Source organism: Astatotilapia calliptera, chromosome 1 (assembly GCF_900246225.1).
Source record: "Astatotilapia calliptera chromosome 1, fAstCal1.2, whole genome shotgun sequence".
NCBI lineage: Eukaryota > Metazoa > Chordata > Actinopteri > Cichliformes > Cichlidae > Astatotilapia > Astatotilapia calliptera.
This window is the reverse complement of record NC_039302.1, coordinates 24,784,098-24,809,767: the sequence shown is the minus strand read 5'-3', so window position 1 is coordinate 24,809,767 and position 25,670 is coordinate 24,784,098. Positions and strand designations below refer to the sequence as shown.

Sequence of the window (25,670 nt, the reverse complement as noted above, 5' to 3'; positions counted from 1 at the left end):
GTATGACATACAAGCACATATTTATGAAATTACAATGCCCAGTGAGAACTTTTGAACTTGTATCTCATATTAAGGGATCTATCTGGATTGTTGTTCAACACAAGTCGCCAGAGCAAAATGCATTTTATTTTGCACGGTAAAAAAAAAAAAAAGTGCAGCATAAAAATAAATACAAAACTGTATACTTGGTAGGTTGAAAATTTGAGATACCTAACTCGGAATTTTCCGATTACTCGATTTTTTTTTTTTCAGTTGCGGAAATATGAATATGAAATAGCTCAAATTCAAATAATCACACAGTTTTAATGGTGTTTAGCCTCAACGATCGTGTGATGGAGTAAAAACAAAATCAAAGTATATATCCATCTATATGTAACCATCCATTCATCTATTATATATATATTTTTTCCCATGTATATTTATATATTTATTTATTTTATTAATTTTTTCTAAAATATTAAAAATCTATATATTGTTCTTCTTTTTTTTATTATTTAATTTGTTTTATCAGACACAACATTTTGTTTCTTTCTTTGTGTGTGTCTGTTAGATCATGCGTTGTTAAGTTTGGATAAAAATATTAACCACTCCCACACCACAACATCGAGGGGAATTATGGACCCAGACACAGCTAAATTTCGAACTCCGGCCTAGTGCTTTGGACAAAAATAATGTAGCCTTTTTGTGTAACATTTTTAAATTGCGTTATTCGACGTACTCACCGCTCTGCGTTTTCTGTGCGCAAGCAAGCGCTCCTCAAGTGTTGCCCCGCCCCTCCCACTTATGCTGTGCGAAAGGGACTTGAAACCCTGCAACATTTTTTATGGCGAACTAACATTTTTTATATTGCCGTCTCTTTGCAGCTTTTCCATCAGTATGTAACCCTGGGCTGTTTGTTAACTTTGCGGTGCTCTCGTGATCCACGGTAAGACGTTAGTATGTTGCTATTCAACTTTTTATGTTGGCAATCTGTTTATTTACCTTTCATTAGCTTGTTAGCCTGGGGAAAGTTAGCCAAGGAGTGGGTGGTTGAACTTTAAGCTAACATTGAACACTAGCAGGAACCTAACCAAATAAGTTCACTTACACGAGTTATTTAGTCTCCTGTAACAGTAATGTCATTTTGCGTCTAAGCTATCAGTAAAGCGCAGGGCTTCCTCTCTCAGTAACTTAAACACACAATTATAGGTAAAGAAACTAGAGTCGGAGAGGAAATGTGAATTACAAATTTTGCTAATGCATCCTGAATGCATCTTAACTTCTTACTACTTGGAAAGAATTGTAGCTAATTTATTAGCACTAACGACTCATCCATTCTTCGTGAAAACACCTTTGGATGTTGAACAGCCATTTTTAATCAATACAGATGTTATTAACACACGATATGGACATAAATGGGAATGATTTTCAACTCTTCTACCTCTTAGAACACGTTGTCCTTGTTATATAAAAAAAAAAACCCATAGAAGCCCTCTCACGTTCTATACATATGTGTTATTGTTTACAGTCCTCCCTTCTGATCGCTACGTTGTTGAAAAGCCTGCCTGAGAAGAAGATGGATGTGTGACTCGTTCAAACAGAGAAAGGAGAAACAAGAAAGAGACATTGTGTCACTTGTTTCAACTCAGAACCTGTGTGTTATGATGTCTGAGTCAGAGGAGAGGGGAACTCCCTGTACTGAGGGAAAGCCAGAGCTCACATCAGGAAACATGTCCAGTACTACCCACCAGGTACAAAGTGGACCCTCTGTGTCTCCATCTGTGTCCTCTGTCCAGCCTAGTACTATCTCAGCGACAGAGGATGAGGACGAAAGTGAAGATGAATCATATATTCTGGAAGAGAGCCCTTGTGGCCGCTGGCAGAAACGTAAAGAAGAGGTAAGGGTGGATCATTGAGGTAAACTATAAAATGAGGCATAGATGAAAACAAAATGCTGGAGAGAATAAAAAAAGATGACGAAAACACAAAACTTGAGGAAGGTGTTTTTGATATCTGCTTCATTTTGGTAGTAAAACATCTGACCTCATGAGCCGCTCTTCCCTTTAAATGTAGGTGAATCAGCGTAACGTCCCAGGGATTGATGCTGCATACTTGGCTATGGACACAGAAGAAGGAGTGGAAGTAGTTTGGAATGAAGTTAAGATCTCAGAGAGGAAAAATTTCAAAATGCTGGAGGTGAGGCACATTGGTACAAAGTGATCAGGCACATTGTTACAAAGTGATCAGGCACATTGGTACAAAGTGATCAGGCACATTGGTACAAAGTTCATAGTGACGCTGTGGCATTTTTTGAATTCTATGAGTGATGTCATCGGGAGCTACTTTACAGGAACTCTCTATGAGCAAGTGGAAAAGCAACATTTTGTACTATTTTATTATAACTGCTATGCTTTCTGTCCTTTTTTCTTGGATTTAGGAGAAGGTAGAGGCTGTATTTGATAACCTGATCCATTTGGAGCATGCCAACATTGTCAAGTTTCACAAATACTGGGCTGACAAAAAGGACAACGGGGCCAGGGTGAGTCTCAGGCTTTTGGAGACATTGTTTCATATTCTGTCAACTCCATAAGAATTATTACTATTGCCCTGAAATAATCACAGTTTACATTTGAACAATGTCTCTCTTTGTGTTTTCTACACACTTCTTTATCTCCCTAAGGTGATTTTTATTACTGAATATATGTCATCTGGAAGCTTGAAGCAGTTTCTGAAAAAGACAAAGAAGAATCACAAGACCATGAATGAAAAGGTAAAAAAAAAAGACTTTATAATACTGCATATGTACTAGAATATATGAAAAGTCTTCTCTAAAGGTAAAAAGTAACTGTGTTTAAAGCCAGAATGTGGGACTGTCTTTCTGGAGCAAAGCGTAGTTTTCATATTATAGTAACAAATATGTGCTTCTTATTATTTGGTTAAATGTCAAGCCATTTTGGAAACCAACTAGAAATTGCTCTGATAAATTGTATGATCCTATAGGCTTGGAAGAGATGGTGCACGCAGATTCTTTCAGCTCTAAGGTCATTTTTAAAAATGTTCTTTTATTTTAATATACACTCACATTGATAGAAATCCAGTACATTGTATGTAATTGTAATTTCTTTTTCTTTTTTTCCTGATATGCAGTTATCTTCACTCCTGTGATCCTCCCATCATCCATGGCAACCTGACCTGTGACACTGTCTTCATTCAGCACAACGGCCTCATCAAGATTGGATCAGGTATAAAATTACACAGGTTTCATCCCCTGCGTTTTAGGTAGTGAAGGCAAAGCAACAGTAAAGGAGTCAAATTATAATAAATTATGGATTAAGAACCAAAGTTTTCGTGGAATTAAACAGGAAATTTATGTGATTTTATGTACAAAAGAACAAGAAACAATGTTCAAGTGTTCAAGTCTTGCCAGTGTTAAATGTATATTTAATACACAGCCCCTATTATTGCTTTTAGTTTGCAAGCTGAGCAGGAAATAGACTTTGAGGAGTTCAGACTTCTTATATAATGGTCAAATCTTTGCCTTGTTCTTGTACAAACCAGTCCTGCACATCATATGAGGGAACAAAAGTTGTGCATAATGTGGTTTAGAAAACCAATTTTCTGAGTGTAAATATGGCTACAGTGACTCAAGTGTAACCACAAAGCCTCCAGACAATCCCACACTAAAGTTTAAACAACAGAAGGTAATATTTACATCGCTAGTTTATGAATTTGGTTCATCTTTTCATCGCTTATCTTTCTTGTTTTTGTTTTTTTGTTTCATTACTTTTTTTTTCAGTTTGCAGTTTTGCTTCTTCCTATCCTATGCTTACTTTTCAGACTTTTCTTACTTTTTCTCTCATCTTTCTGTGTATTCTGAAAATAATTGTCCTTATCTCATTTGCAGTTGCTCCAGACACCATTAACAACCACGTAAAGACTTGTACCGAGGAACAGAAAAATTTGCACTTCTTTGCTCCGGAATATGGAGGTAGATTTTCTCTTATTACTGATATTAGCAATTTATACCTATGATACAGCTCTGTTGGAAAACATGTTTAAACACATGAACTTCAGCTTTCTCACAAAAATATTTTTATTATAGTAACATGATTGAAAAGTCAGGGTGTTCCATATTTCATTTTCTTTGCTTTAGTTTAAGAGAGTACACGTTTTTCTCTTCAAAACCCTTTCTGTTAAATAAAATATGGCAAGCTTGTATTTTTATACAAACAGTATTTTATGTAAATGTATATAACATCAAAGTATTAGAACAATATAAAATGTAAGGAAGAGGTCCTTGGAGGCATACTAAATTCTTATGCCCTATTCTAATATTTTTGCTTATTGCACAGTTATTTTTCCATTGAAATTGCAAGCACAAAGTACTTCATGCAACAGGATCATGTATGCTCTTATTAATATCTCTTTTTGGGTTGGGGTTTTTGTTTTTGTTTTGTTTTTTGTTTTTTGGGGGTTTTTTGGTCAGCTGTCAAAGACGCACTTTTGATTATTGGATCATAGGTCTTAGTCTAGATTACGATGTAATATATGTACATGCTGTCTTTTCCCATTGTAGATGTTGATGTTACTACAGCCGCAGACATCTACTCCTTTGGCATGTGTGCCTTAGAGGTGAGATGGGACCCGTAGTATATGATATATAAGAGCTTAAACTGTTTCCCAGAGCTGTCTGTTAATGAGTGCTGATGTGTTGCAGATGGCACTGTTGGAGATTCAGGGGAATGGAGACTCTTCTCATGTTTCTCAGGAGGCCATCAACAATGCCATACAGTTACTGGAGGACCCACTGCAGAGGGTGAGATTCAGTATATTGTGTGTTTGTAGGCGTCAGCATCTTTATTCAGTCATGATCAAAAGTTTAACACCTCTTAAAAAAATAGCAAAAAATCATATTTTGCATGGTTGGATCTTAACAAGGTTCCAAGTAGAGCTTCAACATACTGCAACAAGAAATGGGAGTAAGACAAAACATTTTTCTGGACATAACCAGTGGCCGTCTTGAAGCTCCATTGTTCCACTGAAGGAAAAAGCACCTCACACCATTTTTTTGAAGGCCTTCAGTCTCAGATGCTGTCTGATGTTTATGGGGCTGCAGTCTGCACCAGTAACAGCCTTAATTTGGGTTGAGGACCATCCAGTGTCTTGAACGACAGCCAATTAGATCCTCCGGCTCAGTGCTGGTGAAATTTTTTTTTTTTGGTTCTTCCAATTAACCACAACCCTCAGGATCATTTAAGAAATTCCAAATGACTGTCTTACTGCGTCCCACCTCAGCAGCGATGGCGTGCTGCGAGAGGCCCTGTTTATGCAGTTCAACAACCTCACCGTGTTCAAAAAGGGAACGTTTTTATTTTTTTTTTGCCTTTGCCATCAGAACGTCATGACAGTGTGAGTATCTGACAGAAAATGACATTGAATCCACATTTTTGCACAGATTTGGCCTCGTGGTCCTAAACATTTGGTCCTAAACTTTTGATGAGGTGTTTCAGTTTAAGAATTACTTTCATTAAATTGCATGCTCAAAAAATGCTTTGTCTCATTCCCATTTCTTCTGTATATTATAGTTTTTGTTTCCTTTTCCTGCCTCCCTCCCTCACCCTCAACCGGTTGCGGCAGATGTATGCCCCTCCCTCTCCTGGTTCTGCCAAATGTTTTCTACCTGTTAAAAGGGAGTTTTTCCTTCCCACTGTTGCCAAGTGCTTGCACACAGGAGATCACCTAATTGTTGGGTTTTTTCTTATGTTATATAGGAATTAATCCAGAAGTGCCTGGAATGTGACCCTCTTGCCAGACCTACAGCCCGGGAGCTTCTTTTTAACCAGGCTCTCTTTGAAGTACCGCTCTTAAAACTGCTGGCTGCACACTGTATTGTCAGCCATCAACGTAAGTCCCTTCCCCCCACCAAAAACAAAGTTTTATCAGGCTTAAAACTTGCAAACCTCTCATGAAGAAGACATTTTTTTAAAACTGAACAAGCAAATTTAGAAACATAACTTTAAACTGCATTGTTAACAGTGTGATAAACATATTGCACTGCAAGTTTCATAAGGTTTTTTTCTGCTAATTCATTATCATCTTTTTGTGGTGTGGTACTGAGCAAAACAGGTCGCAAGCTAGTGTGACTAATGGTGTGATTTCCTGCCTCTTGAACAGATGCAGCAACAAGCATGTATGCAAGTGTAAATTTAAAGATATTTACTTTTATGTTAATTTAATTGCCCAGACATGATTCCTGAGAATGCCCTCGAGGAGATCACTAAGAAACTGGACCCAAACCTGGTTGTTGCCGAGACCAAAGAGGATGTTCAGCTCAAGTAAGTGCCAAAGGCTGATATTCGTGTTGTAGTTTAACTGAACATCTAAAATTATGTTTTTATTTTGCACCTTATAGCAGTAACATCAGTGATATAAAGTATTCTCTAGGTTGTGTAGTAGTAGAACCTACTGCTTATTCAGCAATATAATATAATAGCTGAAGGGTTGTCAAATAACCCCCCGCTATATATATATATATATATATATATATATATATATATATATATATATATATATATATATATATATATATATATATATATATATATATATATATATATATATATATATATATATATATATATATATATATATTAGTTTTTTGTATTTTTCATTAATCATTATAATATATTAAATATTTTCTCAAATGGTTCAAAAAAGTACTATTCCCTTTTTTTCTGTAGGCTTTCACAGTTTCCAGCTTTGGAGCTGGACAAGTTTTTGGAGGATGTGAGGTAAATGCACAGCTACTGCTATTAACCCTGTGCTCAAAAATGGGTCTGGCCACAAGGAGGCAGCAGTGGGCCATCTGACTGTTTTTTGTACTGCCTCCACTTATCTTTTAAAGTACTATATGATGTGATACTATTTTTGATATTTTCAGTATCTTAGATTTTGTGGCTATTATTTGTTAAAAAAATAAAATGTTGTGTTTTGGGCCTTTGTCTTCAACTATTAACCATATTTATTGTCAAAGGAGCTTGCAAAGAAAATAAATACACTGATTTATCCAATTCCCATTCTTATTCCATTGTCTTATCAGTTCACTTTGTTTCTTTTTTATGTTTTCTCCACATTTTCCTTTCTTTTTTCTCTCTTTTGATCAGGAATGGTATTTATCCAATGACGGCATTTGGGCTGCCCTGTCCACATCAGACTCAGAAGGAGACTATTAAATCTCCTGTAGTCATCCCTCCAGTCAAATCCCCAACGCCTGAACCTTCAGAGCTTGAGACACGGAAGGTGTGTAAAACAACTTATACCGGCATAATGGACATTGAACTGGCCACTGAATGAAGACACAGCGCATCATATACAGTTCTATTGTGACTGCTCTTCTTTTTCTGCAGATTATTCAGATGCAGTGCAGCTTTGAGCCTGTCGAAGAGGGAGCAAAGTATCATGTAAGAGTTATAACATTAGCAGTTTTCTCTTTTTATTTTTTAAAATAATTCAAAATACAACAACCCTGCTGCAACAACTTGAAATGAAAATAACCTTTTCTCAATCTGTTTCTGTCCTTTTAGCTTACATTACTGCTGAAAATGGAGGATAAACTGAATAGACATCTAAGCTGTGACATGTTACCTCGTAAGATCAACATATTTCATATCTTATTATCAGTTCATATGACATGGTGACACATGTGTAATGAGCTTGAAAAAGCTCAACGCTGTTGTCGGTCAAGTATAGAAAATTTGGAAGACTTGCTTTATAAACACACAAAAAAAAACAATATTTAAAATTTCCATCAGCTAAACCTTAATGGCCTCTGGTAGAGGTTGTAAACATGTCAGACTTCAGAGTGAGGTTTTTATAAAGAATAAGTATTTTGTCGATAGGTTTGCATTTAGGGTTAATGATAGAATTTCATTTGCATGTATTGGTAAACAAGGTTGACGAGGTTGTAAATATCTGAGTGTGATTTTTATTACTTTTAACATGAAGTATCTGTCTCCACGTGTTTGTACTGAGGCATGTAGGAAAGTGAGAGTAAAGTTCCAGAGAGAGCTTGAATGGCGTCACAATGTATACAGTGTGCATGACTATTTTAGGCTGGAAGACTAGCTGTCGCTTGTGTGTCATGAAAATCTTGTGCTTATTTTAAATTTTTATTTGACGTGCTTTTATTAGATGGTTGCCTTACTGGCTTTACAAATGCTGAAATCTGATCAGTCTTCATTATGGAAAAAGAAAAGGGTTTTGTTTTTGTTTTTTTAATTTTGCTAGTTTTTGAAAGACAAGTAGAAGCTTGAAGGGAGGCAAATGAGAATATAACATACAACTGGCAGTGTGATCTGATCTAATGCACATGCACAAACAGGTATGGTAGGCATGTGTAATGTTGCAGGCGTGTGGAGAATGTCAGGCCTGTGAAAGGCTGCAGCTGACAGCTGTCACCTCCTGTGTCAAGATCTGCTCATTTCTTCCCGGGCTTTCATCCCCCTGTCTCTCATTTACAGACTCAGTTTGTCACATACTCGCATGCATTCACTTTACTCTATCTCTTTAGCATTTTCTGTTTCTCACACCATATGTCTTCTTTTGGACACTTGCACCCAAATGCCACTGAAATACTTGATGAAACTTTACCTCCACGCGCACCCACACTTACTAATCATGCCTTGTTCTTGCAAGCTCTAACTCACATTGAGCCACTCAGATTTCACCACCTTGCATTTTGCATGGTTAAATCCTGCTACAACATATATACAAGTAAAGCATGTTTACATTAAAGGTAAATGGGTGCTAATTTTGTTAAATGACTTAATACCAGACCACAAGGAGCAAACAAGTGAGGAAGCCTCACCCTGAACTTGAATATCAAGCCCCTCTTCATGTAGCTGGGGCCCATGGGTGTGTTTGTTAATGTCAAAGTTATTGGATCCTCTATCTCCTCCTGCAGCTTGTGTTGTCCCAGCCACATTCCTGGTATAGTTATAAATTGACAGCTGTGTTATTAAAAATTGACAGACCATGACAAACCACACAAAGCACAGAGTAGTGCAGCCACTATAGCGATAATGGAAAAAGTTTCAAAACATTAGGTTATAACCAAACAGGTGGTCTTGGAAGGAAGTAGGCAACAAAATTTGTGATAATACTTTGTTCTGAACATTTTACCAATGTCTTAATGTATTCTGAGCAACCTAGCAATTATGTAAGCACCTTTATCTGACATTTTCTGCCAGTTTTTAGGTAAACAGTGTGTATAGTCGCATATTGCTGTGAAAAAGAAAGAACGGGAGTAGATGTTGACAAACTAGATAAAACTAGATTAGATTTGTTTTTGTTTTTTATGGCTGTAGAAAGAAGAGTTGGGAGATACTAAGACTTCAAAAAGAGACAAACATGGTTTAACAGTTTTTGACCTGGCAGAACCACTTTTGTCCTTTTCTTCTAATTTGATAAATCTCTTCCGGCCCCCTCAATACTAGATGCTTGTTGCCTTATAACATTTAAAATTTGCACAGCCATACCACAAAAATGTTTTAGTGGTGCAAAGAGCAACCAGAGTAGTTGTTGTTTTTTTAATTCATCTTATGTGGTGTGTGTGTGGGGGTACTTAACACTTTTATTAGCTTTAGCTTCATGGGTGTGTGTGCTGAAGTTGTGACTGTGAATTACTGTTACAAACTACATTGGTATGTCTTTCAGATGAGAACTTTCAAGACTTGTCCGTAGAGTTGGTGCAACTGGGCTTAATCAGTGAGGTGGGGGTTTTTTTCCTGTGTTTAAAAAAAAAAAGTGTGTGTGTGTGTGTGTGTGTGTGTGTGTGTGTGTGTGTGTGTGTGTGTGTTATTTCCAGTGTTTGAAAGTGGCAGCTGATCATTATTAATATACTCTCCCACACGGAGACATTTTTTTTTTTTTTACTTTTTTGACAACATTTCTTACTTCCTGACACAGTTTCTGTTATATATTTATTTATTTGTATGTATGTGTGATTATAACATCCTGGGTTGTTGTCATTGTCTTTATGTTCTCTGCAGGTGGACCAAAACACAGTAGCCATTCAACTAGAAGAATCATTCAACCAAGTTCCTCACTAGCAATGGCTTACCAGACCATCGCTCTCAGCCTTGTTACATGTTCTTTTTTGTTACTCAACACAGTGACTACCTGGTTTGCTTGTTTCATTTTTATTTTATTTTTTTAACGAAGCCTTAAGCGATGATGTGACCAAAGGAGAAGCGCTTTCTTACTTCAGGGAATAACATTTCCTAAAAGCTCCCAAATATTAAAAGTAAAGCCAGATGACTCCACGCAAACCTTCAGTAGTAATTTGAAGTTTTTATTTTAAAAGTCAAATCCATACACGCCTACAATATGTTCATGCCAGATCCTTTTGAATGATTTGGCTATTAAGTTAGGTATGTCGAATTGCAAGCTAAACTTAATCAGTGCTGGAACATTGATCAAGTTTATCACACTTAGTTGCAGTTTTATATTGAAAGCTACACTTTCCTCACAGTTGTATTTCAGGGCAGGGTGTTTACATAATGATTTGCCTGACCTGTTTGTGTTCTGGGAGGAGATGGTGTAAAACTTCATCAGACCTCATTCTGGCCTTTAAGAGTCACACGGTTTTCTTGCTCCTGTTTTACAGTAGAATCTAACACCTGTTGACAGTCAGCAAAATTGTGACTTGGAGGGAGGTGGAGGGATGCTTTTCCACACCAAGGAAATCTAGAAAACAACTTACATCAGTTTCTTCTCGTTTGGCCCCTCGTTACATGATAGAGCATTCCCACCTCTTTGAATTTCAGTGTTTGTTAGACCAACCAAGTGCCTGTTGCGTTAAATATGTGGAATAGTTTGAAACTGGGTAACAGACACTTGCTTTATTTCACTTGATAGTTTAAAAAAAATCTATGTAATTTAAAAGGCCTTTGGTACACAACAAAATGTGTGTGCATTTCACATTTTGAGAAGCCATCTTACCCTCTTTCTCTGAAAGATGATCTCTTGGTTACTTTAAGATACTGTGAACTCAGTGTTACTGAATTTCTCTTTTATTTTTTTATGGGTTTGCTTTACTGTAGGCGCTCTTGCCTGTAATTCCTTCTTTCATATTGTTTTTATGTTGTTTGGTTTTACCATTTGCTGCTTGTTGGGTTCGCACACGGTACTCTTCCCTTAAGTCGTTCAGAGAGACTTGTGTACTAAACTCATCTGCCATATCTTGTAGAGAGATGACCCAGGCTTTTCTTTGTGTGTTTTATACATGTTAATCCGAAATAGCATGTGTTTTTCTTTATTTGTTTACAGCAACAGCACAGACACCACGCTGATAGTCTCAGCCAATACACAACCCGTTGTGTTTCCGTTGTTTTCTTTGCTAAACAGTGATTTTTGCTAAAACTCGGACCTGTTGCATTGAGCACAGACACTTGTGTAAACACCTTTTACATCATACAGGTCTTGTTTAGACCTGTGTTGTGACCAGGGAGTTAATTGTGGCCTTTTTGTGACATTGTGGCACAAAACTCTTTTTGAACTACTGGTACTGCTGTCTGAAAGCTCAAACAATTTAGGAACTTAAACAGGTAGTAAAATTGCTAGAAAAACAACTGTTGCGTACGATAACTTCTGCTGTGCTGGTATTTTATTAAAAATATACTTCTAAGTGTATTGTAACTAGTCTAGCAATCCGATGAAAAGTTGTTTGCGCTTTCAGACTGATATTTAATCCAATGCTGGTTATTGAGCTATAATATTTAAGCTGTACACCTCTCTGTTGAGATGATAATCCAGTGATTTCAGTGGTCTTTTTCACCAAGTTCAGGTCACTATTTTTCTCCTACCTTCTTTTGTACATAAGTGTTCTGTCCTATTCCATTATTTTCCACTGTCTACATGTGTGTTTGTGAACTGGCAAGGTTGTATTTTCCAAAGAGTTGTTCTCATGCCAGCCAGGAGAATGTAAATGCAACACATGTAGAAGTGGTTTAAAAAAAAAAAAACAACCAATGTGATGCACCTGAGTTTTATACTGACTCTCTCTCCCCTGCACCTCTGTTCTCTCTTACTTTTGTACCTTTCCAGCCAGTTTGTGATGAAACTGGTTAATAAGTTATTGTACAGGGTGTGCAGCTTTAGCCAGTTACTCCATGATACCAGCTTTTGGTTATATTTTGAAATTCCTACATTTTGTATTTCAAAGAATACTGGTTCTTACGAATAAATGTGTGAACTGCATCATGACTTTGTGTTTTTGGAGTCGTTTACGAATCAGAGTTTCACAGTTTTGTGCCGGATACACCATTAGTGAGAATTACACACAACAAAGATGCAATGAATAGTCTGAAATGACTGCTGCGCCCTTCCGCGTCCACAGAGGTGCAGATTGTACACAGGTGAGATCGGTGACGTCATACAGGAAGTACTATAGCGGAATACGTGTGGTTTGGAGTTTCTGCTATCGTGCTGTTGAACTGTAGCCCGAAAACTCTGGACATTATTCACAGAAAAACGTCGTTCCCTGCTGAGAGATGTGCACTTTTGGTGAGTTTGCCTGCGATTGTATTCAGGTGCTGTAAAAACCACCGTAGACTGCATAGTAACGACTTCCTCCCGATGTTATTTTCCATCTTACCTGCGGGTATATACCTGACCACCAGGCCTACAGCTGCTGTGTGGATTCATTTGTAAAAGTTTGCCTAATCTATATATTAGCCACCAGTTTCTCTATTGCTTTATTTTAACTTATTAATAGTGGAAATTGGCTTTTTAAACAATCAGAGAAGTGATGGCAACTCGAATAAGTAATCGAGTAAAAGGAAGCACGTCGTTCGTCCGCGCTAACTCCAATCTCTGGCCCAGTGGTCGCTCACAGTTCTTGTTTCACCCGTGTTTGCTGTTACTCGTTATGACGTACAGAATGTATAATAATAATAATAAATGTTTTAGTTGGGGGGGGCAGTTTTCACCACATGTGTATAAAACGCACGAAGAGGTAAATGGGTCGATAAAAGGGTTTAAAAAATGGGTGAGACTTTACAGACATTACATTGTGAAGAGAGACACAAAGAGCTGCACAGCCACACCAGTGTTAGCTGTTTTAGCTCAGATTGTTTTGTCAAAAGAAACCGCATTAACATTAAACATTAAAGTACTTAGTTTGTCCACCAGAGAGAGCTGACAGGTTGATTAACTAACTGATTTATCGGCTTTGTATGCATATTATCCAAGTCATTTATTTATAAATATTTTTTTAATTGTGAAGCTGTAAAAAATGTAAATAATTTATATACTACAGTTAAAAGCAGGTTCTCTGACATAACTGTGGACGAGTAATACTCAAAGGGTAGGTTTAATCTGAATGCCACGCATACAACAAAAGGAATATATACATGAAGTAATGAATTTGCTAGCTAGAAAATAAAATAGTTCACATGTAATAGAATCATGTAAAATTAAGTCTGTTAGAATGAGTTTTAAGAAGCAATTTAAAGGAAGTCACTGATTCTGCAAGCCTGATATCCTCAGGTAGGCTAAAGACAAGAGGCCCTGATGACAAAAGTGTCATCTGCAAGTATGCTAATCTGGGGTCAGCGGAAGTAACCCGGGGCCAAACTGAGGCAAGCTTTAAAATAACTGTAAAGATCAATTCTAAAACGTATAGGAAGCCAGGATGGAAGCCTTTCTCCAGGCCTGAGTGTCACAGTAGGTTTTATTCTAGAGATGGTTGTAATTTTAGCAAAACCAAGACTGGACAGCATTTCTATGTGATATAACAAGTCTATTGTTTTTGTATGGAATAGGTAGATTCATCTCCCATAAGTTATATTAACAATCAAACCACCCACTGTTACGTTTCTGTACGTGCCAGTTAGTAATCGAAAGTTTTACTTTCAGATAAGGACAAAGGGCCAAGGAGGCTGATGAGGAAGGGGTTGGCCCTTATAATCATCGGCCATATAAACTTCATCTTTGGCGCCATTGTCCATGGCAGCATTCTCCGCCACATTTCCAAACCCAGCCAGCAAATTTCTACTGAATACACCGTGACCAACATCATCTCCGTCACCTCGGGCTTGCTGGTGAGTCAGTGGTTTTCTTTTTGTGTTTTAAAGTCAACTTGGCACTTCAAATGAGCATGTTGTGAACCAAGCGACATTAAACCTCCAGGAGTTTCTGCCTTCATCAAAACATTTTACTTTAAAGTTTTTATCACACAGAGCTATCTGCAATCACTTTTATATCAGCAGTTCCGCTTGTTTGATGCATGAGAACATCAAAAGCTCACTCGGGTGATTTATTTTTATTTCTTTTTTAACTTTACCTCAGTGATAGTGTTGAGTATGTTTCTAAGCAATCAAGACTGAACTTGCTGATTACAGGAGAGCCGGTTCTTCAAAACAGCTACTTGTCCCTTCGGGGCAGACCTCATTACAATTACAGTCATGTACCACATAAACTTGTTGGGGATAAGAAGATATTAACTTTGTTTTCTTTCATATTTTAAGAGTGTACAAGTAAGACAGGAAGTAGAAGTTACCAGATATTTTTTACTTTTCAATAATGGGCCTAACTTCTGTTAAAGAGCCTGTTTGTTTTAAATTTTAAGTTCTTCTTCTACAGGATTTAATGCATTCATTTAATTGCTGGTAACTTAATAAACCCTGTACTGTGCAAAGCTTAAAGACTGATCTCATCTTATCTCATGATTTGAATGTTACAGAGTATTGCAACTGGGATTATTGCCATTGTGGTGTCAAGGAACCTTAATGTGCTCAAAGTGGTAAGAATTTAATTTGACTTCATCTACCAATATGATCACTTCAGTCACTGACACTTTGCACATCCCCTCATATATGTAATTTCTTTGTACTATCTATTTTCAGCAAATAGGCCTCCTGACTGCATCAATCCTGAATGCTTTGCTCTCAGCAGCATGTTGTGTCGGACTTCTCTTTGCCATTGGTGTCACAATTGCCCACGATGGGAAGGGTTTGATGGTCGGTTGCAGTGACACACAGGTGCCCATCAATGCTCGGTCACCTATTGGTGTCCGATGTCCATTTGATACTACAAGGATCTATGTGAGTTTGAAGTCCCCTTCCCTCAGTGTAAAACATGATTTTATTTTATTTTTTAAAGCATGACATGAGAAAGGATCAACATTTATCTCACATTTTCTCCTTTCCACCACCTCCCATCTCTCAGGACACCACCCTGGCTCTGTGGATCCCCTGTGCAGTGTTTTCGGCAGTTGAAGTGGGACTGTCAGTGTGGTGCTTCATGGTGGGACTGGCTCTCAGGGGGCTGCCACCCTGCAAGAACAACTACATCAAAGAGCAGGTGTGTATCTTTGTGTGGGCCAGATGAATATGCTTGAGGGGTATAACTTTGTGTGACTCAAACATACACACACATACTTGGTCTAAGTCTGACACAGAAGTTATTCATTGTTACTCCTTCTCACTCAGCCATCCTTTAAATAAAGGCTACCTGTAGACATCCGCGCTCACTCTGTCATATTGCAAAAACCAAAACCGCTCATACTCCTCTCATCATGCCTCGTCTTTTGTGTCATTCTCTGTTCTAGTTGGAGGAAGAGGCCCAGTGCTCTCCTCACAGCCGACACCTGATTGGAGAGCGTGCGAATTCCGAACTGTAACTAAACAACAAGTAGCAAGCACATCTAAGAAGGCTAAATCCCAAAAAGCATGACTGCATCTCTGCACAGACTGAACTATTTCTTCTACAGTCATTTAGGGTAGTGTTACTCCAGTAATGTAGTGCAGGAATGGAATGAGTTTACTACAGTTGGCTGCTCACAGCTCCACTTTGTGTGCCTAATTAATGTTAATTTAGTGAACACATCACAAAAAAACACCCCTATTGACTGATAGGATTCAGCGTTCATGCCAATGTAAGAGACAATATATACAGGTACAAAGTAAGATATAAAGAATGATTTCAGTCCTGTACCCCTACTTGACTGTTTGGGTTTTAAGTGTGCCAATACGATGAAACCTTTGTTCATGAAGGAAAAACCAGCAACAATGTTTTTAGATTAACTCAAGTATGTTTTAGCATGTATGCTTATTTCAGAGACATATAGCTTTTCGCAATATATTTAGTGTTTTACTGTTTGTACAGATGAATTAATCCACTGTGCTGCATTTAAGATGCCTTCAGCGGACCACAGAAAATGAAGTCTTGCTGTTTATGCAAATTGGAAACCTATGATGAAGATGTTATGTAGATTGGAAATTTGTTGTATTGAAAGATAATTGTAAAGGTAACTGAAATGAGCATCTTGGGATGGAGAACCCTATTTGCTTGCTGAACATGCCATTGGTGTGGTTGTATTGTATTTAATATGCATTATAAAGTGTTTTTATATATTCTTTTTCTAATTACATTATTATTTGTCAGCTTTTTGCTTAAATTCTGAGAAAACATGTTTCAAAGAGATTTTAAACTAAAACTGTAGTGAGATTAAATTGAGTATGCTTTTTTTAAAAAGTAAACTTTTTATTGGTGGTCATACATTTGAAGTAAGCAGTAATCATTTTAAGTAGTGTCCAGAATTTTTTTAAGCCCATGCATTTCACACACATACTTTATTCTGTATCAATTAAACATAATGTGGACTTAAAGCTGTGTGCTTGGACTGTCTTTGTGCATTTAGAGTACTCTGGTTATATGTTAAGTAGTGTTATATTAGGAGCTGAAAGCCAGAATGTGGGCCAGCAGTCTAAGCTGCACACACTGACTCAACGACAGAGGGGATCAGATCAGATCAACCATGAAACGGTTAATCTACTGGCATGTTCAATTGTGTGGAAGGGAATCATAGCTCACTAATCCTGAGGCTATCGGGGATAAATATTGACACTGTGTTGACTGATACAATCAAAACAAATCTGCGTGTGTCACACCGGACACATAGGCTTATATGAAACCACGAGATTAACACGAAGAGTAATAATCTTTGTTGTTTGTTAGCTTCATGTTTGAATTGTGGCGAATACAACAGTTTAAAAAAAAAAACCTCATTACAATTCAGATTTTTTTTTTAAATTTCAATGCATTTTGTTTCTAAACTTAGCATACTGTCTTCATGAGGTGTTTTGTACCATTTAGTTCTACATCTGCAGAAAGCCCACACGCACAGCCTCCTGTGGGGCCAATTTAGTCGAGTCTTTGCGCGGTCACGTCGAATCCGCGGTCCCGACATGTCGACTGAGCGCCGCAGTCAAACCAGCTGCAAACAGGGAAACAAACGAGCTGCTGCAGTGAACGGAGCCGGTGGAGCAGAGGACCGCTCGGTGTTTTACACACAAGGTAAATCATTTATTACTGTGATGTTAGACCGTAACTGTGCTGCCGACTCATAATTGAGTGTTCACGAGCAAGGCAGGCAGACTTCAAGGAAAATGCGTTAATTAGAGGAAGCGCCCTACTGCTGCTGCTGGGCTGAAGACACTGCGGTGACAAACGGATTGATAAGCTGTGATCCTGGCGTGTCACCACCGTGTGAGCGCTTTGCCTTAACGCGGCGAAGATGCCGCACTGAAGCCCACCTTTAAAGATTTGTTCCCCCCTTAAAAACAGCCAGCTTTTCCACCCGGCGTGGAGGAGAAGGAAGCTAACGTTAAGGGCAGTGCCCCACGGTTACACAGGTGTTCGCTTGAAGTAGTTACCAATTTAATAGCGATAACGCTAGCTAGCTATGAGCGTTGAAGCAAGTTAGCTCGTGCCTAACGACCGACTGGGAGCAATTCACGCACGTGCGAATTAAAAGGCGCGATGCTGGGTTCTGCTTTATTTGAATGATGCGTGTCTGAAGTTTACTGTGTGCGCGTGTGAAACATCGCAGGTGTGCGTTACTGTTGCCCGGCCAACCTCTCACAAACACTGCAGTGGGGGCGGGGGGAGTGTCAGATGTTCTGCAGGTGTAACGTTCGCATTAGCGGCTTTGAACGAGAGTAACTACCGAGGTTTGCTTTGAACGTGTTTTCAGTTGTCTGCAGCGTAAACACACTGACAGAACACTCATAGACGAAAATCACTAAAAACACAGAGACAAGCCAAGACACTATCTCTAAATTATACTATCACTCATTGTGTCAGGAAAACACAACAATCCTGCACATATTAGTGGATTTTATGAGATATTTAAACCTCGACGCTTGTATAGAGTAGGGTGTGTCTGGTGAGGGACAATACCAGATTTTAATTAAAATCTTTGTATTTTTATTCTGCAGGACCTGCTTGATGGATCTAAACCAGTGTGGCAATTTATTTTTGAAATAACAAAATTTTCTCTGGCTAATGAATTAAAAAACAACAACAAAACAATTCCATGTTATTTGTCATAGAAAGGGTTGGTTTGTTCTTTGAAATGTGTCTGGAAATGAATTAAGAAGCTGAACATTTTCAAGGGCGAAAGAAGAATAAAAGAGACCTCCAGCAGAAGGCTGAGAGTGGGACATACTCTCCGTTTGGAGGTGGGATTAGTTTTTGACAATGGAACCATCAGGAGGTGGAGGAAAATCATATAATGATTTTTAAGTGACAGTTCAGACCCAGAAGAGCACATACAACAGTTGCCGGCAAATGTGAAGACTGTGAGAAAGAGCAGCACCATACGGGAGCGTACCCATTTTGTGGATTTTTCGTTCTCTAATGTGGATCTATTGCTTTAGCACCACTACTGGGACAAAAAATGGACCTATTTCCTTCACAGATTGCCTGTGTAATGGTTTACTGCATTATAATATCATTGCTCTGAGATGCTGTGGAGAAATGTCTACATTTAAGATGCAAACACCTCTTGGAAGAGGATATGTAAGAAACACCTTTCCAAAAACTGCAACGACTGATTGCATACTAAGGTTTCCAATCCATTATTTCTTCATGCCTGTCTTCCTGCTGGTCTTCTCCCTGGTTACACCTGCCTATGCCATTCATGTGGAGTCCATCGAGAGCCACAGTGAGTTTACCTGTGAGCCCATCAGACTGAGAATGTGCCAGGATCTGCCTTACAACACAACATTCATGCCCAATCTTCTGAACCACTATGACCAGCAGACTGCTGCACTAGCAATGGAGGTATGCTTATATATGTGTGTGTCTGTGTGTGAGAGTCCTTCATTTGTGTCACAATACACAGGGAAATTGGTTATCTGATGCAGTAAATTAGAGATTTGAGATTACATGATTTTTTTTTGTTTTGTTTTGTTTTGGTTTTTTTGGGGGGGGGGTTTGCTTTTTTTTTTTTGGTATAGATTGTCCTAACATGTAGCACAGGTCTTGTTGACAAGGTGTAAAATGCTAAATGGCTACAAAGCAACAGCTGGTAGTTTCACACTGTGGTGTGATGTCAGGCTCAGGACAAAAGGATTTCACACACAGTATAACGAGCATCATTGTCAAGTAAAGGTATTTTTGTATGGTCAGTGAAACAAACCAACTTGGGCAGTTTATTTATTCATCCATCTATCTTCCATGTTTCACTGTTTATCTGGAGTCAGATGGCTGCAGGCTAAATGATCTGTGCAGATGTTCCTGTCACAATCAATGTTTCCAGCTCCTCTTGGGGAACCCCGAGGTGTTCCCAGGCAATTTAATGATTTTTATTTCCTTAATCAAAGTATAAAGGAAAATTGTGCATTATTTGCAAACACAACTCTACCCAAATTGTGAACCAAAAACAGTTGTGCAATTTACCTATTTCCTTTATCATCCAGCTACAGTAACACACAGGTACTCTGGACAGTACTGAAAGCCGTTCCACGTAGAGACAGATGATGAATGCATATTGCATTGTCACACAGGCACTCTGAGTAGTAGCTGAGAGACAAAAGGTGCTATCTGATCCGCTGTACTGCTAACCAATACAGCTTATTTTCATTGTCCTGTCAGTATAAACATTCTCAGTAAACACCTCGCAAAATGCAGTCTAAAATGCAGTGAATAAGAGCAGTAATTTTCATTCACACGCTCCATGCATTCACATTTTTCTTTCATATATATATATAAAATTATTTATTTATTTATTTTTTAATTAATTTTTTTAATTCACTTGTTATAGGCTTTTCAATGTTTGGGATCAGTTAGACATACAAACTGGTCAGCTAATATGCACACTATATATAATGAGAATCATGTCACCATTACAAAGTTTTCCTTACATCATACAGGCATAATTAGCAGCAATAAAATATATTTCAATATGGTGGTTATGGAATTTATTTCCAAAGAAATACTTCTTTGTTTAAGGGCATCGGTTTTAAGCAATAGAGTGGCAAAGAGTACTGTGTTACACACTGTCTGAGAGCAATAGTAGACTCACACTATCCATCTGTATCGTGTTACCTCCCTTTCCTACTCTTTTGTTACTCCCGAAGAGCAAGAAAGGTGTTTCTTGGTGACTACACAATTACTTGCTTGTAGCAACTATTTTTTTTTAGTACCACAGGCAACATATACCACTGTACTTGGGATGTGGACTTGTTTGGGTATATTAAATTACTTTAGTGCTGCTTAGTAATTCCCTGTTAAAAAGAGGAATGATGAAAAGGATAATTTACTGCAAACAAAAAGGTAAAATCCTTATAGACATGTTCAAGTCTCTTTTAGGGGAAAATTCAGGCCAAGTCGTTATACTCTGCAGTCCTTTGGTCGGTTTGGGGTTTTTACAAATTTCCAGGGCTGTAGAATGAAATCCCATTACACGTGCTGTTTGGCATACTTTTACCCATGTTTTGGCTGCCTTGCAACTGGTGGTCTGTGGTTTAAAAACATGGAACAGTAATGCATACAATCAGTTGAATTAAATCTGCCTCCAGCTGTTCATAGTTGGCGTATTAAATTACCCCTGTTGAAAAGCAGATGAATTTGAAGAAGGCCTATGCTGGCTGTGCTTTTTGCATGTTTAATCTTTGGGGATTTTTATTTTTAGTTCATGTTTAGTTAATATTTTCCCATGTCAAAACAAGATGAATGTCAGGCAAAAGCGCAAGCCCAAATTTTCTGTTTTGCCCTCTTAATATTAGATCAAAGAAAGGGATTTCTGGTGTATTTTATGTCAGGATATGTTGTGCAGGAGACTGTCAGACTCGCTGCTGTCATACGCTTGTTATTTCTCTTTAAAAGAATAAGGGGATTAGGAAAAACAGCTTTATTCTGGATTGACAGAAATGTGTTTTGAATGGATTCTAATACTCCTACAGTCATAGGATTCATTCAGCACATTAAGGAGCATGCAACTGTTTATATCAAGTCAACTCCCAAGCATCATGTCAAAACATGCTGTGTTAAAGATTGTGAGAAGCGTCTGTTGTTGAACTTGATTTGACCCAGATGAAGGAGCCAAGTAACTGACACCCTCAGTCTCCCTGCAGTCATGGAAGAGACAGCTTTCTGGAGATGGTTGAGTAGCAACATGAGCCCTGTTAGCTTCCCTTCTCTGGTCTGCTGTGACCAGGCATGGTAGTCCTGGTGGGATCCCTGGAGGTAATTTAATAATATCTCGTTGGACACTGGCTGCATAATACAAACGTGTGTGCTCACAGGGATATATATGCATATGCTGGTGTTTATGGGCATGTGTGTTAGTGCTCAGTTTGTGAGCCATCTTGAAATTGCATTTGTACTTTATTTGGTAGTGATTACAATTTTTGATTGTGTGCTTTGGTTAGTCTAGTATCGTGATATATAAAACTGGAGTACCAGAACTTGATGGTGAATTTTGTGTTGCATTTCCACTCCTCAAATGTTCCTATTGTTCCAATGCTGGCATCCTTATTTGAAAGCTATAACGTGTTGGCACATTAAGTCATTTTACAGACTCTATGAAATTCTTAAAATTTGAAGTAATAAACACAATTTCTGCAGATTCTTGAGTGCCCACATACCTTACAGCCACTACAGCTTTTCTCTTTTCCAAGAAAACCCTTACTGGGATGATTAAATTACCCTGCCATTTGTGTTATAGCATTATTAGTTGAACTTTCTGCTCTCAGCAGCTGTTCACCAGCAGCAAAACAGTGGGGTAAACACATGAATGTTCTTTGTCTGCATAATTATATTTATACTAAAAGGATGCTTAAAGAGAGAATCCCTGGGCCAGTTTACCATTTTCCAGCTTTACACCAAATTTATTGGGTTTCTCTTTCTTTTGCCTATGCTTCACCACTCCAAGTAGTTTTGTGAAATGTAACTTTGTAGCTTTTGTGTAATCCTTCTGGCAAACAAACTGCAAAGACCAAAGAGAAAACTGGGGGTCTTTTTTGGCACTTGAAGAGGTTTTAAGGCTCAAGTATCTGCCTAATTTGGCATTTTCCTTCCTGCATAGCATCAGTACATTTTAACAAAGATTAGACGACCAGAACTAGTTCTGGTTTCAGGCTTTTGCAAGAGTTCAGAAATTATTTAATAACTGGACAAGTAGAAGTGATTCATTAAGAAGCATCATCAGGTGTGTGTCCATTTGGGATTTTTTTTTTCTTGTAACAAAATGTAAAATAAACAACTGCTGCCAAAGCTGCGTGAAGCACTTCAGATGCCTTAATGAAACTGGAGCCATTCTAAGCAGCTGTTGTAGTCATTTTTTCGGGTCAAATCACATGATGAATGTTTTCTCTGCCTCAGTGGCAAAGCTTTCGTGTCTTGGCTTTCTTGCAAAGCAGACAAGCAGTGAGCTGTCATGTTATGATCCTGTCTGTTGTCAGTCAAGCTTCTCTGAGTCACAGAGCTGGATTTTAGAGACATTTTTGTATTTGATCCTCTGTTGTACATTCGGAGAGTCTGGAGACTTGATTGACGCTGAAAATATAACCTTTTCCTTCCTTTTTAAGTTAAAAGCAGAGCCGTAAAAGGATCTTCCCAGAATGTGTTCATGATAAATCCAGGACACATTTATTTAGCGCTTCATTGACAAGCTCTAAGTACTGATCAGTATGTTTGTTGTGTATAATTGCTGAGCCTGGCTAAGGGCTGATTCAACTCCAGCATTTCCTGTTTGAGTGTGTGTGAGAGAGGGGGAGAGAGAGAGGCAGAAAGAGGGGAGGTTAACCGCGCCAGCTGTCATCTCTCACTAGTGCTAACTAACTGCTAATCTCTCGCTCAGTTCCACAATGATGACATTGAGTCCCACAGACCGTCGGCCATCCCATCTGCCACAATAGTCAATTAAACATGATCAAACTTGATGGGAAAGTCAGAATATAAGGAGGGTTTTTTTAAGAGTAAGGAGATGAATTTTAAAATGGGAAAAGGGTGCTTGGGTAACAAATGAAAATATTTCATTGGGAGTGTTGTTGCATGCGCTCACATGTTTCCATGCTTTTGTGTCTGCATTGTCACTTAGGAATCCAATCTATACTGTCCATCTGCCGCAGCATGATAGGGCTCCCAGACGACGTGGTACTTGAGGTCTGTGCATGTTAGACACAGTTCAGACATATGACATCACAGGGATTGAGTATCATCACTAAGAGATGGAAACTGATAACATGGCTCTAACTTAATCTGGGGTTTTCCTTAAAAGTGGAGATTTATTTCCTGAAAAAGTCTCCCTAAAATTACAGACACGTTATAAATTACAGGAAAAAACAACATCTGCAATCTTAGTAAGGTGTTGGGTTACCATTTGCTGCCCGAGCTGCTTCATTGCACCAGTGATGAAGTCACTACCCGACCATCCTTAGGTTTTTAACTGGGTTGAGCAGTAGTGACTATGAAGGGCAGTTCAAATTCTGGCTTTACATATTAAGGCTTTTTTGACACTCTGTCTCTATGTAGGGGGCATTGATAACCTGCAAGAGACTACTTCCACCATTATAGAAATGTTTCATTATTAAATGAAAGTGATCAGTTAGAAAAACATTTTGCTTTCCAGCGAACCTTCACATTGAGGGGACAAGTGGAACCATCCCATAACAGACCCACCAGAGATCTCCTTACTGAAGCAGTCAAGGCTGGGATTATATTTGCTTGTGGACATACAGGGGGACAGCTGTGGACACCACAGATTAATAGTTGTTTTCATAACTGTTTTTATGCACACTCGGAGGAGACATAAATTGTTGGGGAATTTTAGTGCATTTCTGCATTGACAAGTCTGCGTGGTCATAACAGATTGGGCGGCCCATGGATGTCTTCTCGTTTACCCAAGCACATCCTCCTTACTTTCAGACATGGAAACTATGACACTGCAAAGTGGGTTAAAACTATATTATTTCTACAGACTTTATGTTGATTTGTATATAGTATATCTGCTGTGGATGTAAAGAAAGGTGGCATGACAGAGAGGATGTTTGGTTGCAGCTAAAGAAAACTGAGCTGGCCATGAAACAGATCTTTTGTTATATATATAAATAAATAACTATGCCTCATAATACAACTGCTGTGCCTGAGGCCGTCAGAGCTCAGATGTCTCTCTGATGCTTGATCAGAGAGTTACCCTTCAAGTTATTAGTTTTGCATTTAATTTTGATGGAATTTAGGTCAGAGGTCATTCACGTCTATCAGCAGTTTTCAATATCAAAATGATTCTTTTTTTTTTACTAAATGTAAAGTTAAAACAAGAAATGTCAAAACACTCAGTCCGGCATTTTTGTTATTTTATAACATGGTCAGTAATTGCACGGTGAGAAGAAGGAGCAGAGTGCGTGCAGCTGACTGTGCTTCATGTTGCCACACTCACAAATTGCCAGACCAGAGTGTGACTGTACCTGGCTTCGGGATTTTTTGGGTGACATAGAACATTATTCTGAGTGGTAAAAATAAATGTGGAGTAATTGCTCTAGTTGCCACTGAAATTCAGTGTAATCACAGAGATGTTACTAAGAATTTGCGTTTCTGAGGTCTGAATATTGAATTACTAGCTGTTGGAAAACATCCATGTTAACTCACTGGGGGAACTTGTCATTGCTGATGCTGCATGAATCAACACACCGCCTGACACAGAGGTCATCAAATGGCCGTGGCTGTGGTGAATGGCTATGGATAATTAATGGATAATGTAGACCTTCTGCACACTGAACACTTAATCTAACATCAGTTTCAGCTCTAGTGCCACAACAATAGAAAATCTTTATCGCCTCTTACCTACTATACCTATTTAACTTTTAATTCTGTCCTATTATTGTAGGGTCTTTACCTTTTCAAAATAAAGCACCTTGAGGCGACTACTATTGTAATTTGTTGCTATATCAATAAAATTGATATTGATTGCTATTTGATTTATTATAAATGACCCCTGTCTGCCCTGTTTTATTCTGTGATATTGTATTTGTTTTATTGTTTTGTTGTTTTCTTATCCTCCTACTTACATCATCTAATTTTCTTTTTTGTTCCTGTTGTATAGAATCACTTTTAAGTTAGTAAAGCTCATGCAATATCATTCGATATATTTAATTTTAAGAGAGATTTAAAGAAAGCCTTGTTTTACTCTACAGTATAGCATAGTGCATCTAAACCAAAATTATATTGGTCGTTTAGTAGGCTTACACCACAAAATCATGCATTTTGGAGAAATCACTTTTAGGCAGAGAACTTGTTTTTATTTACTTCAGTTTTATTACTTTTCTTAGTATGCAACTGACCAGAAGTCACTTTTCTTTGCTACAGCAAATGACATTTATGAACTAGTGCTGACATCTTAAACG

The 25,670-nt window shown here is 38.1% G+C and overlaps 3 protein-coding genes across 4 annotated transcripts in view; all 3 read left to right on the top strand.

Annotated features, from left to right (window-relative positions):
* The first annotated feature begins 758 nt into the window (after window positions 1-758).
* LOC113024330 (nuclear receptor-binding protein-like) lies at window positions 759-12,243 on the top strand. The gene is made up of 18 exons (XM_026171305.1): window positions 759-925; window positions 1,508-1,877; window positions 2,053-2,175; window positions 2,417-2,518; window positions 2,660-2,749; window positions 2,980-3,020; window positions 3,127-3,221; window positions 3,884-3,967; window positions 4,556-4,611; window positions 4,697-4,795; window positions 5,751-5,883; window positions 6,224-6,314; window positions 6,720-6,770; window positions 7,143-7,278; window positions 7,386-7,439; window positions 7,563-7,626; window positions 9,694-9,749; window positions 10,029-12,243. The coding sequence occupies exons 2-18, from the start codon at window positions 1,560-1,562 to the stop codon at window positions 10,086-10,088; spliced, it is 1,653 nt and encodes a 550-aa protein (XP_026027090.1). The 5' UTR covers window positions 759-925; window positions 1,508-1,559; the 3' UTR covers window positions 10,089-12,243.
* Window positions 12,244-12,401: 158 nt separating this feature from the next.
* Window positions 12,402-16,649, top strand: krtcap3 (keratinocyte associated protein 3). Its single transcript, XM_026171317.1, has 6 exons — window positions 12,402-12,543; window positions 13,897-14,081; window positions 14,723-14,782; window positions 14,886-15,083; window positions 15,208-15,342; window positions 15,590-16,649. Exons 1-6 carry the CDS (start codon window positions 12,531-12,533, stop codon window positions 15,659-15,661), a joined length of 663 nt encoding a protein of 220 aa, XP_026027102.1. The 5' UTR covers window positions 12,402-12,530; the 3' UTR covers window positions 15,662-16,649.
* A 464-nt stretch (window positions 16,650-17,113) lies between these two features.
* The window catches only part of LOC113024318 (frizzled-3-like), a 29,982-nt gene continuing 21,425 nt past the window's right edge, over window positions 17,114-25,670 (top strand). Inside the window, exons 1-2 of one of the 2 annotated variants that reach the window (XM_026171282.1) lie at window positions 17,114-17,337; window positions 18,261-19,107. In XM_026171282.1, coding sequence (XP_026027067.1) covers window positions 18,682-19,107 — 426 coding nt within the window. In that variant the 5' untranslated portion in view covers window positions 17,114-17,337; window positions 18,261-18,681. Of the gene's footprint in view, window positions 17,338-18,260; window positions 19,108-23,368; window positions 23,434-25,670 lie in introns of those variants that run through there. The other variant, XM_026171291.1, reaches the window with a different exon arrangement.